At 35.7% G+C, this 15,488-nt stretch overlaps 1 protein-coding gene across 1 annotated transcript in view; it reads left to right on the forward strand.

Annotated features, from left to right (window-relative positions):
• LOC113227761 (BTB/POZ domain-containing protein KCTD1) overlaps positions 1 to 15,034 on the forward strand; it is a 28,723-nt gene extending 13,689 nt beyond the window's left edge. Inside the window, exons 2-5 of the mRNA XM_026460761.1 lie at positions 8,506 to 8,673; positions 9,599 to 9,804; positions 11,703 to 11,857; positions 14,774 to 15,034. Coding sequence (XP_026316546.1) covers positions 8,510 to 8,673; positions 9,599 to 9,804; positions 11,703 to 11,851 — 519 coding nt within the window. The 5' untranslated portion in view covers positions 8,506 to 8,509 and the 3' untranslated portion in view covers positions 11,852 to 11,857; positions 14,774 to 15,034. The remainder of the gene's footprint in view (positions 1 to 8,505; positions 8,674 to 9,598; positions 9,805 to 11,702; positions 11,858 to 14,773) is intronic.
• Positions 15,035 to 15,488: the final 454 nt, after the last annotated feature.

A 15,488-nucleotide genomic window follows, 5' to 3' on the forward strand; every position in this document is an offset into this window, starting at 1 on the left:
AACTATACAAGGATATAAGTATGTAGTTGACCAAGTTCCTTGATATTCAAACGGCTTCAACACGTGGTTCCGTCAGACAATACGATTGTAATCAGTCAATGGCATAGCCAGTGGGTAGATTCAAATGAAATCAGTCCCAAGTCCGGTCGTAATGCTACGTATTCATAGGCGAAAACCGTCACATGATATATGAGATACATGTATTAATGGTGTGTAGTCAATAAGAAGTTTTTTTTTATAATATCAAGTGACACACAGTGAGTGAGTAACAGTTGCAGTGCCACTCAGAGCTTTAAATCCCAAAGATCTGAGAGGCACTGCCACTGACAAGTCGCATGTGCCTGTAATTTCACCAGCACCCTTACCCTTCTAAATCGGAACGCAGTAATGCTTACATTACTGCTTAGCGGCAGAAAGAGATAAGGTGACAGTACTTCCCTGGACGAACTCTTTCACAAGGAGATCAAGGAGTGATTATGAAAAAGTGTCAACAAAACAACCGAGAGAAAATTTTAAATTATGTTGTTAGTAGTGGAATATGAAATTGTTATTTGATTTCTATTTATTTTTTCAAATTAAATTAGTAACAGGCATCCGTGGCCGGACGGTTACCATGCGGACTGCCACGCAGAGGTCCCGGGTTCGATTCCCGCGCCGGGAGAAATATTTGTATGGCCTACATTTATTTATCTCGTGAGTTTGGTTGTAATTTGTGGTTGTCTATGTATGCATCCATGGCACCCGCAATACAGGGTTTCCCTAGTGCGTTTGAGTGTGTGCATTATTATTTTTCTTAATATTATTTTATGAATAAACTAACTATTGTATGTACGTATACAAAGTGTATAGAAGAACTACGAGCAGTCTAACATCACAAACGATACAACTTAAAACTTAATTCGAAGTTTAAACTGCCAAAATGTTATAATATGTTTAGAATATTAAAAAAGCTGAAAAAATACGACGTTTTATTATTATACCGACGATGTACGTACTTACGTACGTGTGTGTAGTGTTTAACTACACAGAAAAGATTGAAATTAAAATTGAACAAGTATTTAAAAAAATACTATTGGCCAAAAGCAACAACCTCAAATTTTGTGGAAACTATACTTCAAAATTTTTGCAGTGTGATCAGAGATGGGCAGTGGGTTAAAAACTCAGTCAACCCGCCCGGGATTTTACACGAAGCGCCAGGTGTTAATACATTTCTGCCCATAATCGTGGGCAGAAACGGTGAATACGGAATTTGGTATAATTCCACGTATTATTGTTTTATTATTGTTGTATTACACTTATTATTGTTCCAGTCATTGGTGTTCTTAATTGGTCTGAATCAGTATCAATTGAAACACCTATTGATTTCATTCTGTAAGCAAATATCGTATATATTCGTTTCACAGATAAAACACTAATGAAACCTGCATTTTAAAAAATATACAAAAACTTAAACGCAACGTATTTTCCCACAAAGTTTTCCAAACACAGCTTTTAGGATAGATTCAAGTACCAAGTACCGGACTTGGGAATATTTTCTACGTCGCCCAAGGGACTTCACATCACAATTTGCTTTGCAATAGTGGCCGTAGGCAGCTCACGTTTGCCGCTGGCGCATCCACGCCTCCACTCAGTTTATCGACTCCCTGCCAAAATATGTCGCTGTTTTATGAACATACCTGTTGATATGTATATAATGTAGCTTCAGATAATATGCCTCTACTTCCTATTTACAATTGCTGAAGTAAACGTACACGCGAACTCGAGTGTGAAGGGAGATGACGTGTGCTTTAAACAATACAAAAGAACTCTGCCAAACACGTCAACATCAAAATCCCGCCCAAAATGTGCATAAATCTTCTCATCTTATTGTTTTATTTTTTTACATATTTATTTATGTATGTGTATCTACATGTATATATTTACGTGTACGTATACTGATGCTTTTTATTATGATTCATTATAATACTCATGTAAGTAACAGTATTGTTTTATTTAATTTATGTAGTTTATTATATTTCTTTCTAAACAAAAATGAATAAATACTGTCTTATAAGTATGTATTTCAAATATGAAGTACAAAATATTGTCGTGACGCGTATTGAGAGTATAAAACACAAAATACTTATACAAAAATAATTTAACCTCATTTACTTAAAATACAAAATACAGTCATTACCACCAAACGGCCAACACGTAGGTAAGCTTTAGAAAATTCAATTAGAAAATATCTTTTTTTTTTTCATTAAAGAAATAAGTCCGTATTTCACCTCCATCTTACCTGATGGAAAGTGACGATGAGGCCGACGTTGTAGCATGCACACCGAAATAATACCTATTCACTCGATTCTTCAGTTTCAGGTACTTAATTGAAATTAAAATACAAAATACGTACATGGAAGTTAGTTGTGAGGTTGTATTAAAATTCAATTTTTAATGTTATTGATAAGATTTATATTAATAGGATAGTGTTATACTATATTATAGTAGCAGGTAGATATATAAAAAAAGTAAGAAAGTTTATAAATAGAAAATTTCCTCGAGGGCCGTACCCTGGGGCATCGTGCCCAGAAGGCTGGCGACATTTCCCCTTTGAATTGCTAAACTTATTCTTTCTAATGTTATTTATATTGGAAATGGGTTTTTGGAAATTAAATACAGTTTTTTTCTTATGAAGGAGGAAAGACAATACAGGTAAATCCACGGAAGAAAAAGTTGATAACAAATATACAAAAGTAATGTCAATGCGATAAAACTTACAATAAAAGAAAGAAAATAATGGCGTTACACTTTTGGGTCAATAAATTCATTTAGAGAGTGTAAAGGGTTTTTGAAGAAAAGGTCTTTCAGCCGGCCTAAATATTACGTCTGATGGTTCAAGTCTGAGAGTAGCCGGTATCAAATTCTGAAATGAAAACCAGCGAGTGTAACGTTGAGGGTATTTGGGCTGTGGCTGAGTACTGACTAGACAAACAGCCGCCGGCGTTCTTATAATGAAACAAGACAGGTAAATGTGCGTCGTCGCGACACAACGATGACGCCGCGAGCATACACTGCCACTATCATGGTAGCATACTTTTTTATTCAGTTCGGAGACTGTTCTAACCTGTGCTCGAATAGACCTCACCGACACGGCGTTACTCTTCAACTATCTGTATACTCACCATTTGATAATTTGTCACCATTGTGTTGATCCAAACTACTGACACCAGTACAGTAAATTGTAGCCCGTTTTTATTATTAGTTACGGTATAGTTACTCGTCTGGCTGTCTGTGTCTCCCTTTTTTAATCTAGCATTGAACATTCATAAACTGTTACGCCGGTGTAATCGATGGAGGCCTATACGTAAATCTACATTATGCATTCTAGGTAACGTTGAAGTTAATAATGCATGTCACCCATAAACATACTGTCGATTTAAAAACCTACCTATTCAGTGTTAACTTCAATTATAGAAAAGTTTCAAAAGGCTATATCGATTGCAATTTACGATAAGTCCAACCTTAATATTTTATAAAAATGGATTTTAAATCATATTCCTAGTCGTACGGTTAAAACTATAAATGCAAACGGCACCCCTGTTGGAATTTCATCAAAAGCATTGTTTAATTAACTTCACAATGAGAAAGATGAAACGACCCTTTATAACGACCTTGCTAGGCTGCTAATACCCTGTGTGTGAACAGCGATTCAAGAAATTTATGATAGGCATCAAAATGTTTTCCCGGATCATGAGATATGTGACATGTGAGCCATGTGAATGCAACAAGACAACACAGAAATAGCCTTGGCCTAAGTGGAAGAGGAGTTGAATACCAATCCTAATAACAAAAAAATGACAGTTTGTTCAAAAGTAATGTAAATTCAAATAATTATAATTCTCCTATATATAACACATTATCAAATGTACAAGTACCTTGACTAACTGTTTTTAGTAGTAGGTATGCATATCTATCTGTCGTAATAATATGATTTCGTATCAGGAACTTAAAGTTGGCAACTACACCACCAACAAGGACCTTCAAATAATAAGAAGAAGCATCTAATCTAATATCTACTAAGAATCTAAGCATAAAACATTATCCGAGAATCTTCTCAATCTTGTCACCTCCTCTATGAATAACATAGTTTCTATTCTAGTTATGCTCGACCTCAGTGTACTTTTAACCCTTGCCAACCGCTGCCTTCGCCCACACAGGTAGAAAATGTTTAGTGCATCTATATCAAATTATAACCCGATACGTAACATATAACTACCAAAGAGTAATAGAACATAATAATATCCTTCCATAGTGTCCTTCAAACTCCACAAACGGTTTACACAGATTGGTTGTGTCTAAAAAGCTGACACTTCTGATCTGGTCTATCTAAAATTTAAGAGCATAGTACTACTAGTGCCAGTGCTATGAAGCACCGGCACTAGTCGTTTTTGAAATACATTTGCTGTCTCGACAACAATGAATGTAAAGCATTCCACTGAATGCACCTATACATCACAAACACACTGCACGCACGCATACTACACATACAAACTGTACTATAGACTACTTATTAGTTACTACGTAACAGATACATCACTCTCATACAAAATCGAAAATACCTGCGCTATGGTAGCCTACTAAATCTCACTAATGACACCAAGCGCTCACTACGAGGAAATAGAAACCTAAGCACGCGCTCTTACAAGGTAGACCGCCGTGTGCGACTGTGCAGCGCAGAACCGAATGCGCAAAGGCTGAGACTTTGAAATTACAATTATTTATTTAGTAAATGATGGAAGAAAGTTTGCCTCTATATTGGAGGTCGACGGTTCGATTCCCTGTTGGATTAATTTTCGAAACGAACTTTACTAAATTTGCTCTGGTCTGGGTGTTTTGGGTTGTGCCCCGAAGTGAAATTATTTACTCTAGTCCACATACTATAGTACTGTAGTCTAGGCTCTATTCTATGAGTAGAACAACTGGCTGAGTGAATATAGTTTTGTATTTAGAATGTGTTCGAAAAGATGAAATAAAAAGAATGGAACATCTTCATGGTTCGAGGTGTAACCTGAGTTAGAAAATATGTGAAAAAGTACAATAAACCAAGTTTTGAAGATTATCCCAGTTTATATTCATAAAGTAGGTACCTCTCGCTATGCATCCTAAGCTACGCCTCAGTTTACAGTACATAGAATTCTCTCGTTTGAGACCAGGTTATTGATGTGGTTGTGTGGCACTTTGACCCAATAAGTTGTATTATTACTATTCTTGATGAATATTATAAACTGTATTAGTATTCATGATGGTTATCAGATTCGTCTATTTAATATACCACGGCAATAAAAAAATCCATAAATAAAAAAGTCCTTACCGAGGTTAGGTACCGATAATAAAAATTGGGTAGATATAATAAAAATAAAGTAGATCGTAGAACACAGAAAGAAATTATTTAAAAGCCGCTTAATTGAATCTCACCTACAGAAAATCTTTGAAAATATATTATAAATATTATTATTATATATTATATTATTATATTATTTTCTAAGATTTTCTGTAAGTGATGTAATAAAATACATACTTACTACTAATGTAAGAAAATACATACTTATGTATTTTCTTACATTAGACACAATTTTAAATATTTCAATATCTCATAATTCGTTGAATAAAGCCAACCAACTTAAATTCTTAGGAATTGATGACATAAAGAATCGAAAATAAAGAAATTATAACAACACAAGATTAACTTACCTTTCTTCGCCTTTCGGTAATGAAAAAAATATATATTATTGTGAGTATTCCTATTTCTACACTCATCCAATGAACAATAATGACGCCATTTCGACACTGCAACGATTTTTTTACGAAACGTGCCGTACGACCATTCAGAAGTGCGTGTCACACTCTCTCAGCGCTTGCACCGACGTCGATGCACTCAACTGTAACTGGGCACTTATCGTGTAATCTTGAGCGAGTGACGAAGCCCCGACTGTACGCACACTTTGTGACGAGCGGTATGAGCCAAAGATTAGAAATGCACGATGATGAATTGACATTTAATATGCTACAAGTTTTTATCACTTGCAAAGAATGGGATCGCTCCTAATAAAATCACAGCTAAGGAAATAAGTTTTGTTTTCGTTTATTTCCTTTTATGTTTTATTTATGTCCTTTTGGACTAAGTATAAAATTACTAACCGTTTAGATTATTCGTCACTTAAACGACTGCTATTCAATGCATGTTTATTTATTTATTTCAGGACATTCCATATGGAAAAACACTACACATTAAATGTTTATTAACTAGACGTGAAATAATTCCCCTTAGATTTAGAGATTATATTTTAACGTGACCAAATTTTAAATATACATACACTCTAAATACATTCTCTACCTACGTCAAACTCTGTGAACACAATAAATAATGCTTTACGTGCACTCGTTTCTCGGATCAACTAAATGTCTTTTGTTTTATAAATTATGTTATACTTTAATTTCGACGTCATTGTAGGTTAGATAAAAGTCAAATGAATTTCTTGCATTTTTATTGCTAAAAGCTAAAATCGGAGTAATCGGAGTAATCTTCAAGTGATTTTGAGATTATACATTACTTTATCATATCAACTTGAATCAACTACGAGGCAGTCAATATCAAATGATCACTGAGAAGGCGTAATCCTCCATCCAAGGAAGTCACTACACCTATTGATTGGGTGTCACATTAAGCCGGTTAGTAACAGCCTTATACCTATGGTATTAAGAGCGAAAAAGACGTGTGTTTTGCATCGGCAGTACCAGCGAAAGCGAAACGTATAACGTCTATTTCGCACTTATTACGTTGATATAAAGCGTTTTCTGACCAGCTCAAGATCGATTTCGTATTAATGAGTATAGAGAGTCTCTAAATGAAATATCTACATCGTTGCTTTATCTTACCACTATTAACTGAACTACTTATGAACTCATTTTACTTGTACCATGTAGAATCAACTGAAAAAAGACAATAAATTTTGCAGAAGTATGTACATGTTTACGACAAGCCTACGGTCAATAACATATATTCACACAGGGGTTCTGAGTCAGCACAGCAACATTTCTATATGCATGAAAAATAGTACCTATTCTCAGGGGAGGTGTTATGTGTCAATCCTAAAGGCAACCTGCTGGTCAAGACCAAGATTGCACACGGCACCACTGTTCTTCAAAATGCCTATCTATGTAACAAATCGCCCTTCACTAATTAATTTGTCATTTCTTTAAAATTGATGAATTAAGTAGTTTAATTTGGTCCTGCGGCAGTTTACGTAAATTACATAAATAGGCTTTCCAGGAAAGAGGCTTAAGACTTTACATTTCTATGAAACTGTAAAAGAAGATACGAGCTAGCTTTTTGAATGAAAAGGTGCGAAGATAAAACTGCAGGTGACGTCACTCGAGATGCATTCAAAAGATAAAAAGCAAGTGAAGTCGGACTTGGTCAGGCGTTCAAAAAGTGTGGACATTTACAAAGCATGGAAAGGTGACCGTGCTCTTTTTAGTCATGAAACCTGCTCTTTGTATAACACTGTGTGTTAGTATTTATTATCTTTACCTACTAATTTAAATGGTTTGGAGCTAATATACTTGTTAGAACGCTTTACTGAACCGACAACCGAGGGAAAATATGCCTTATATACATAATATTTTTTTTATTTGAATTTAAAAATACTGAATACTGAGTTTCAGGAAATAAAATATTATATATATATATATATAATATAATAATAAAATATAGACCTACATGATAACGCAGTGTTTTAGGGTTGCGAACTAAAAAGCGGAAACTTTAATGTCCGTTAGTATATCAAAGCTATATTACTACTATTGCTTATACTGGAATTTGGTTATTCGCATCTACGCATCTATTAGAAATTTCTTTTTTAAGAATCGAAATTTCTAAGTGTATATTTTATTTTTTATTTTTTTTTATAAGTGTAATTTTGTTTTGTTTTTTTTTATTTGTTTATAAGTGTAATTTTGTGGTATACTTTGAAAAAACATACAGTCGAATTGAGAACCTCCTCCTTTTTTTTGAAGTCGGTTAAACAAAAAAGGTTTTGAGCATTGAGCGTTTAATCTGATACAGATTTTCACAAGCGAATGCTGCCTACAAACGTCAAAGACTTTTCACTCAATTACTGGACGAGTAACACCATAATATTACTGTGGTTAATGATGGTAGATAGTGCCGTGGGACTCGTGGGAGCGGTGGTAGTGGGTCGCCATCGGCTCCCACGGTGCTCGGCCTGTGCCCGCGCCCGTGCTACTTCTCACGTCCGTCTGTCAAATTTTTACATAATGTCATCCGATATCTGTGCCCTTGCAAGTTTGCTATAATTTATTAAATAATTATCGACTATTGCTAAAGTTATAGAATTTTACAGAAGTACTTACTTAATATTATGCTTTGATCAGTGTGTTGCAGAGGGTTAATTGATTGTATCGATTGTACCTACCTTAATGCGTAATAATTTCAATGTTTCATAGGAATATGCTACCCGTTAAGCCAGGCAGTCCCCAGCCGGATGGCTCTTCGATGGATAAGAAACCGATTGTGGGCATTCCCCGCGTCGCCCCCACCACCAAATTCAACGCGCCAGTACATATCGATGTTGGAGGAACCATCTACACTTCGTCACTGGAAACTCTTACCGCGTAAGAATGAACGCTTACTTATCCCAACTTATTCCAATTCCTGGAATTCGATAGCAATGAAAATAATTTTAAACTCAGCACATAGCGTGAAAGTAGATTCGATTTAAATTCCATGAAAAGTAATTTCGCGCCCCTTATATAGGCATGTTATGTGCGTGGGTAGGCCGGGTTGTAAATAAGCTTGTTTTATCTGTTCCCAACGTGTTATTCTTCTCTCGACGGCGGCAGTGCGGCCGCTGCCGGCGACGCCGCGGGCCCTGCGGAATATACACTGCGCCTTCGCCCGCCCGCCTCAGTCTGCCAGCTCTTTTAATCAACTCACTCGAGGGCACGAACATAAATATCTTGCCAGATGTACAATATGTCGAAATCGACAGACCTCATGCTTACGTATATTCGCAAAATCGTTGCATCGATTTACATTAGTATGAGCTGTTTGCAGAATTATACCTAAGTCCATAATTACATACAGTTTACGGTTTAATAGCAGTAGAACTCCTTGTGAAAGAGTTCGTCTAAAGAATACTGCCACCTTGCCTATTTCTGCCGCCAAACAGTAATGTGAGTATTACTGCGTTTCGGTTTTAAAAGGTAAGGGTGCTAGTGAAATTACAGGCACATAGGGGACTTTCCTACTTATGTCTAAAGGCGATGGGCGTAATGGCAGTACCCCTCAGATCTTCGCGATTCAGTTTTGAGCGCAACTGCACCTGCCATAGACAGGCGTATTGCTTACCACTAGGCGCACGACTTGTTCATTCCGTCACTTGGTATAATAGTAATAAAAAAACATATACCTAGGAACACTCTCGTAATATGGAAAAACGTGATATAATATTCGTTAATCCAATTTCAAAGTAATAAGAATACTACCAATCAGCATATACAAAACAAATCATTCACAAATTCATATGTTCAATTCCAGATATCCAGAATCGCGCCTAGGCAAGATGTTCAACGGAACAATTCCCATAGTCCTAGATACTTTGAAGCAGCACTACTTCATTGATCGCGATGGAGACATGTTCCGGCACATTTTGAACTTCCTTCGCAATAAAAAACTGCTGCTACCCGCCGATTTCCCTCATATGGAACTTCTATTGCATGAAGCTGTCTACTTTGAACTGGATCGTAAGTACAGTTAATTTACGAGGTTCCAATCCCAAAGGTTTATCCACACTTATATGGCGAACGGCTATGGAGTGGAATTGCCTGCCTGCAGACTTGTTCCCTGAACGTTACAACTTGGACCTTTTCAAGGCGAGAGTGAATAGGCATTATTAAGGTGTGCATCCACCATCGTCGACCTCTACATCACTTTCCATCAGGTGAGAGAACTGAAATGCTTACTGACATTTTATAAAAAAGGGTATTTTGTAATATTACATTCATTGTGCAACGATGTAAAAAAAAACTATCAATTTTATTTGTTGTTGCCGCTGATACGGCATGTCTTCTTTGACATACTCGATGTCTTTGACTTTTGATAAATTGTTACAGACAAAAGTCATCAATATCGTTCCTCAACTCCTAAGTTTCGACTTTTTACCCCTGTCCATTCATTAATGTCCTGTATTTTATGTTTTATAATTCTCACTTCATAATATGTATCCTATTCAAAAGTCATCAACGTCGTTCCTCAACTCCTAAGTTTCGTCTTTTTATCCTTATCCATTCATTAATGTCCTGTATTTTATGTTTTATAATTCTCACTTCATAAGTAAAGTATTTAAAATTATTATTTATTCATTTATTTATGTATATGTATATATCCGTATTCTATCTACGTGTTAATTATTCTATTCAAAAGTCATCAATGCCGTTCCTCAACTCTTAAGTTCAGTCTATTTACCCCTATCCATTCATTAATGTGCTGTATTGTGTATAGTAAAGTATTTAAGTATTTAATTTTATTATTTGTTTATTTATGTATATGTATGTATCCGTATTCTATCTACGTAATATGTATTCTATTAAAAGTCGTCAATGTCCTTCCTCAACTCCTAAGTTTCGCCTTTTTACTCCTATCCATTCATTAATGTGCTGTATTGTATGTTTTATAATTCTCACTTCATAAATAGAGTATTTAATATTATTATTTATTTATTTATTTATGTATATGTATATATCCGTATTCTATCTAAGTGATATGTATTCTATTAGTATTTATTATGTAGTGTAATTATGAAAATATTCTTTGGTTGCACCTATTTTGCACATCCCAAATTTTTACCTTCAGATTTCTGGAAATATTGTTCCATAGCAATACGGCCACATTTACACATTAACTTACTATTTTTAAATTTCAGTTACTGTTCTATGTTACCACTGTAATTTTGTGTGCGATAAAGAGTTTCGTTCTTCATTCATTCAATATCAATCAGATAATTTTCCATTCAGATTAATCAGATTTTCTTCCTCTACGCTGATGCCTGTTTTTTAAGCGGAATGAACACAACCCGAAAACAATAATTACATACTTTTCGTGCTTGCGTGCATTATACCGAAATTATAACTATACGTTTCTCAAATACTCACACGTGTACATATATTATAATTAAGTGAAGCATAGCGATTTCTTGATTTTGGTCATTACAATTTTCTTTGTTCTACTTCGCTATTCTTAACTGCGCTTTTGTTCTATGCTTTCATGCGAATGTTTTGTGAAGCAAATTATAAATTGTTATAATTGATATTAAAGACCGAACAAATTCAAAGAAAAAATCCTTGGATTCGATAGGTCATGATGGACCAGCGACATTTTCGCCTGATGCGGGCCATTTTACTTATTCGGTCCTTGTCTCAATTACAACAACGAACTAGTGAATATTGAAATTATAATTGTTATTATGGAATTAGAATTGACAGAGTTATTATAAAATGCACAGCTTATTTTCACTCTATAAAAAACTTTGTTAGTGTTTTTAATTAAATATTATTTTAACTCAGTTCCAGTGTATTTATACGTAGACTTGACATTTTGTAGTCACTCTTAAGTAACGTGTAAGTTTTTGCCTCTTCACTTCCAGATATGGTGTTTGCAATAACCAAATTGAAAAATGAGCGCGAAGGCACCAAGCAGGACCGCGAGTGGCTGAACCAGGCCACCGAACGGCTGAAGCAAGAGACCGAACTGCTTATGCAGGAGAGAGATCGGCTGCAGCAACGGTGGTCGTGAATAGAGGTACTGAGTCAAGATGACGTCAAGCTTGACATTTAAGATTTACCGGATTTACATTTGTCTGACGTATCGTGTCTTAGAGTCGGCGGCTCAGCGGTGGCAACCGTTAGTCGTACGGAGCTCGACGGGAAGTGAGCGTGCCTACAACTCCGGTACCTATCTGGAAAATAGAGACGGTGCCAGTATCTAGTCAAAATAATAATCAAAAGAATCGATACTGTACTCATGAGTAGTAGCGGTTAAAAAGTATTATACTCATAAAAGTATCGAAACAATAACTACCTTGAGGTATCGATACTTTAATCCTACAGGTTTTCCCTACTTAAAGACAGAATAAAACACATGAATTAATAAGTCTTTGTCTTTTTTTATTGATTTATGATTTTTAGTTGAAACAAATAACAAAAGAATTTGATTAATTCAATCACTTGATCAATTCAATGAATCGTCATTTCACATAATTTGTGTTACTTAAATTTTCAATTTCCCTCTCCTACTTTGTACAATCACTTAAAAACAAAAATGTATTTGGTAACGGTCTGTTTCTCGTCTTTAACAACAACAACGCACACACTCAACATAGCCCCGCACTAGGGAAACCCTGTGTCGCGGGTGCCATGGACACACACATAGACAACCACAAATTACACCCAAACTCACGAGAGAAATAAATGTAGGTCATACAAATATTTCTCCCGGCCCGGGAATCGAACCTGGGACCTCTGCGTGGCAGTCCGGCATGGTAACCGTTCGGCCACGGAGGCAGTTTGATACTGCATTTCCTGCTTTTGAGAACAAACGTTCTGAAGAAGGGACCAACTTCTTCTTCTTCTAAAGAAGCAAATGGTGGCGTACACTATACAGCCAAGTAATTCGTGATAAACGTTGCCATTTAAAAAAAAATCGTTAGGTGGCTTGCGTTATTATATGAGTAGTGTCCTAAATAGGAATTATTCGAAATGATTACGATACTTTTTAAAAAGTACTAACACCTGAAAAGTATCGGTATCGGAGGGAAAAGTACTCGATACCAAAAAGTATCGACACTTTTTCAGTGTCCCTAGCTGTACGTGCACCCGGGGCGGCTCACTTAAAGCACTAGCCTTACAGAGAACCAAGTTGAAGTCCGTGGAAACGTGCTGATCCGGGGTTGGGACCTATCTTAGATGGTCCCTGTGCGGATTCGCTCGCGCAGGTCATAGTGCCCTTCTCGTATACCTTAAGGGTCGGTAGGGAGGGTCACTATAATCAAAACTAATGGGGCTTACGTATCGTGTCATAACGTGTCATAACGGTAGCGGTTTTATAACACCACATGGTTTCATACACACAGCACAAGCCGTCACGTCATTATGCGAAACGCTAATATAAATTTAACCTATACAATAATACATTTAATAATATGAAACCGATACCGTTCTGACGTCACAATACGACACGTCAGAGAAATGTAAATCCGGCAAACTCTAAACTTTATTGAAGTCATTGAAATTACTCCACTAGTTTGTTATAATTATTAATACAAAGATCGGACACTAACAAAAATTTCCTTCGATCTGATTCGGGGCTGGATTCGAACCAGTGTCTTCCAATAAACCGTTTCGTGGCTTAGTTGGCATAGCGTCCACTATGCCAACTAAGCCACGAAACGAACCAACGGACCAAATCTCAAAATCAAAATCTTTTCAGTTAAATCATATTATAATTAATATAATTTAGGATAAAAATGGCTAATAATAGTTTTAAGCAAAATTTATATTTTATTAAGTTGGTCGAGAGTAGTATTGCGTTAGCAACATTTTTCGGAACTTTCAGTATTTCGTTCGGTTATTTTTATATTTTTATTTGCACAAAAGTTTTCGTAGCTTAGTAAAGAACGCAGTAATGTTCATATTTTGAATTATACTTTTCGGAGCTTTTATTACTACCTACCCGTTTTTTTAGCAAGAGTAAATTATGAGAAGAGAAATAATTTGTTACTTATGTTCACCATTATTCACTATTTTTACGCATATTTTTACTTTTTCTACTCCTAAAACTAATATAGTTTGCACTTTGTTGAGATACAGTTGATGTTTGCGACGCCATTTTTGTTGTTATGATAATGCAGCGCTACTGGCGGCTATTTTTGGAACTAAGTATCACAAATCGGCGTAACAATGCCGCACCCTATTGTATTTCGGCGGCACATTTCTAAGCCGCTTTGTGAAACGCCACGTGCTGTTACAATGCGGCGTACTGTTTTTTTAAGCGAATTGCAATCCGGCGAAACACGAGGTAGCCGTACTAGAAAACAGCGCCGTTTTGTAGCCTTAATGTAATACGGCGCTATGAACAATACGGCTGCGACTTTACAACGTTGCAATATTTAAAATTTATAAGCCGTTTCTAATGCTGATCTTCGGTGTCCAAATAGAAACCAATTAGAGATCTATTGAAAATACATCATTAAAAAATGAAGGGGCTACGAGATGATCTCTTAAAATTTTCCCTTTTGTGGAACTACCCAGTGGCACCTTCTTGTTACATGTAATATTTAGGTTTCTAGTAATTACTTTCTTGGCTGGGTCCTGAAACCGGTCTTCTGCAGTGTACAACGACAACCTAATTGTACGACCAGTACATTAGATATGTCGTAACTTAACCTAAATATGTTGCTGATCGTGCGCATTGTTGCGCTTACATTTTATGTATAATTAATTATACGTATATATTTAGTACAATAAAAACCTTCGGACAGTACGGTGCCTTACATATTTTACATCAACCTACCTCAACCGAACGGTGTACTCAGGGAAACATACAATTCCCATAAAACATACATTCTTACGAACATTCTACTTTACATACGTTGGGCACGAGTCCCAATACTAATGATTAGTTTCATTCGGGTCAATGAAGAGAATTTTTTCGTTGCAGGCGAGTGGGTGTGACCCTCCAAGTGTGAAAAGACGTCGTTTGTAAACATCGAGTTTGTAGACGTCGGGAGACGAAGTGAAATCGTGATAATTGCTCACAAGGAACGGTTTGACGTATGGTTTTGGAAAGACTACAATTTTTATAGCATATTTAATGGCAATGGAAAATTTAAAAACGTATATCTGTGACCAAAAGTTAAAAAATAAATACTAAAAACAATAATCTTATTGATAGAAAGAGGATAAACAGATCAAGAGTAACGACGCATTATAGTTCCCGTTTTACTCTGAATGAAACAACTGCTGGTAAAAAGTACTTTCTAGATATTTCTTTTTCATTAATAGTACTTTCACGGTGATAATCGAAATGCAAACGTTATTTTCGAAAATATTACTTTAAAATGACATTAATTAATAACCTATTACCTTGGTTAGGGTTAGGTTAGTACCTCTGATTTTCCCCACTAATGGTAAAACCGGGAATCCGCGGTGTCTTTCAATTACAATTATATTGTTCGTCATTTAATTTTGAAAGTTTTATTCAATGAATGGCGCTTACTTTCTTACTAATGATACAAGTTGCAAGTGTTTAGAATACGCACCATGTGCTAGTGCACAAAGCTAATTCTAGTTATCTATTCAGAAATTTAAATACAATTCTCGCAGGTTATTAGCTTACACCTTTAAGGCGATAATTATTTGTAGTTGATTGTCAT

This window comes from Hyposmocoma kahamanoa, unplaced genomic scaffold, assembly GCF_003589595.1.
Source record: "Hyposmocoma kahamanoa isolate Upper Pololo Valley unplaced genomic scaffold, ASM358959v1 100021, whole genome shotgun sequence".
NCBI lineage: Eukaryota > Metazoa > Arthropoda > Insecta > Lepidoptera > Cosmopterigidae > Hyposmocoma > Hyposmocoma kahamanoa.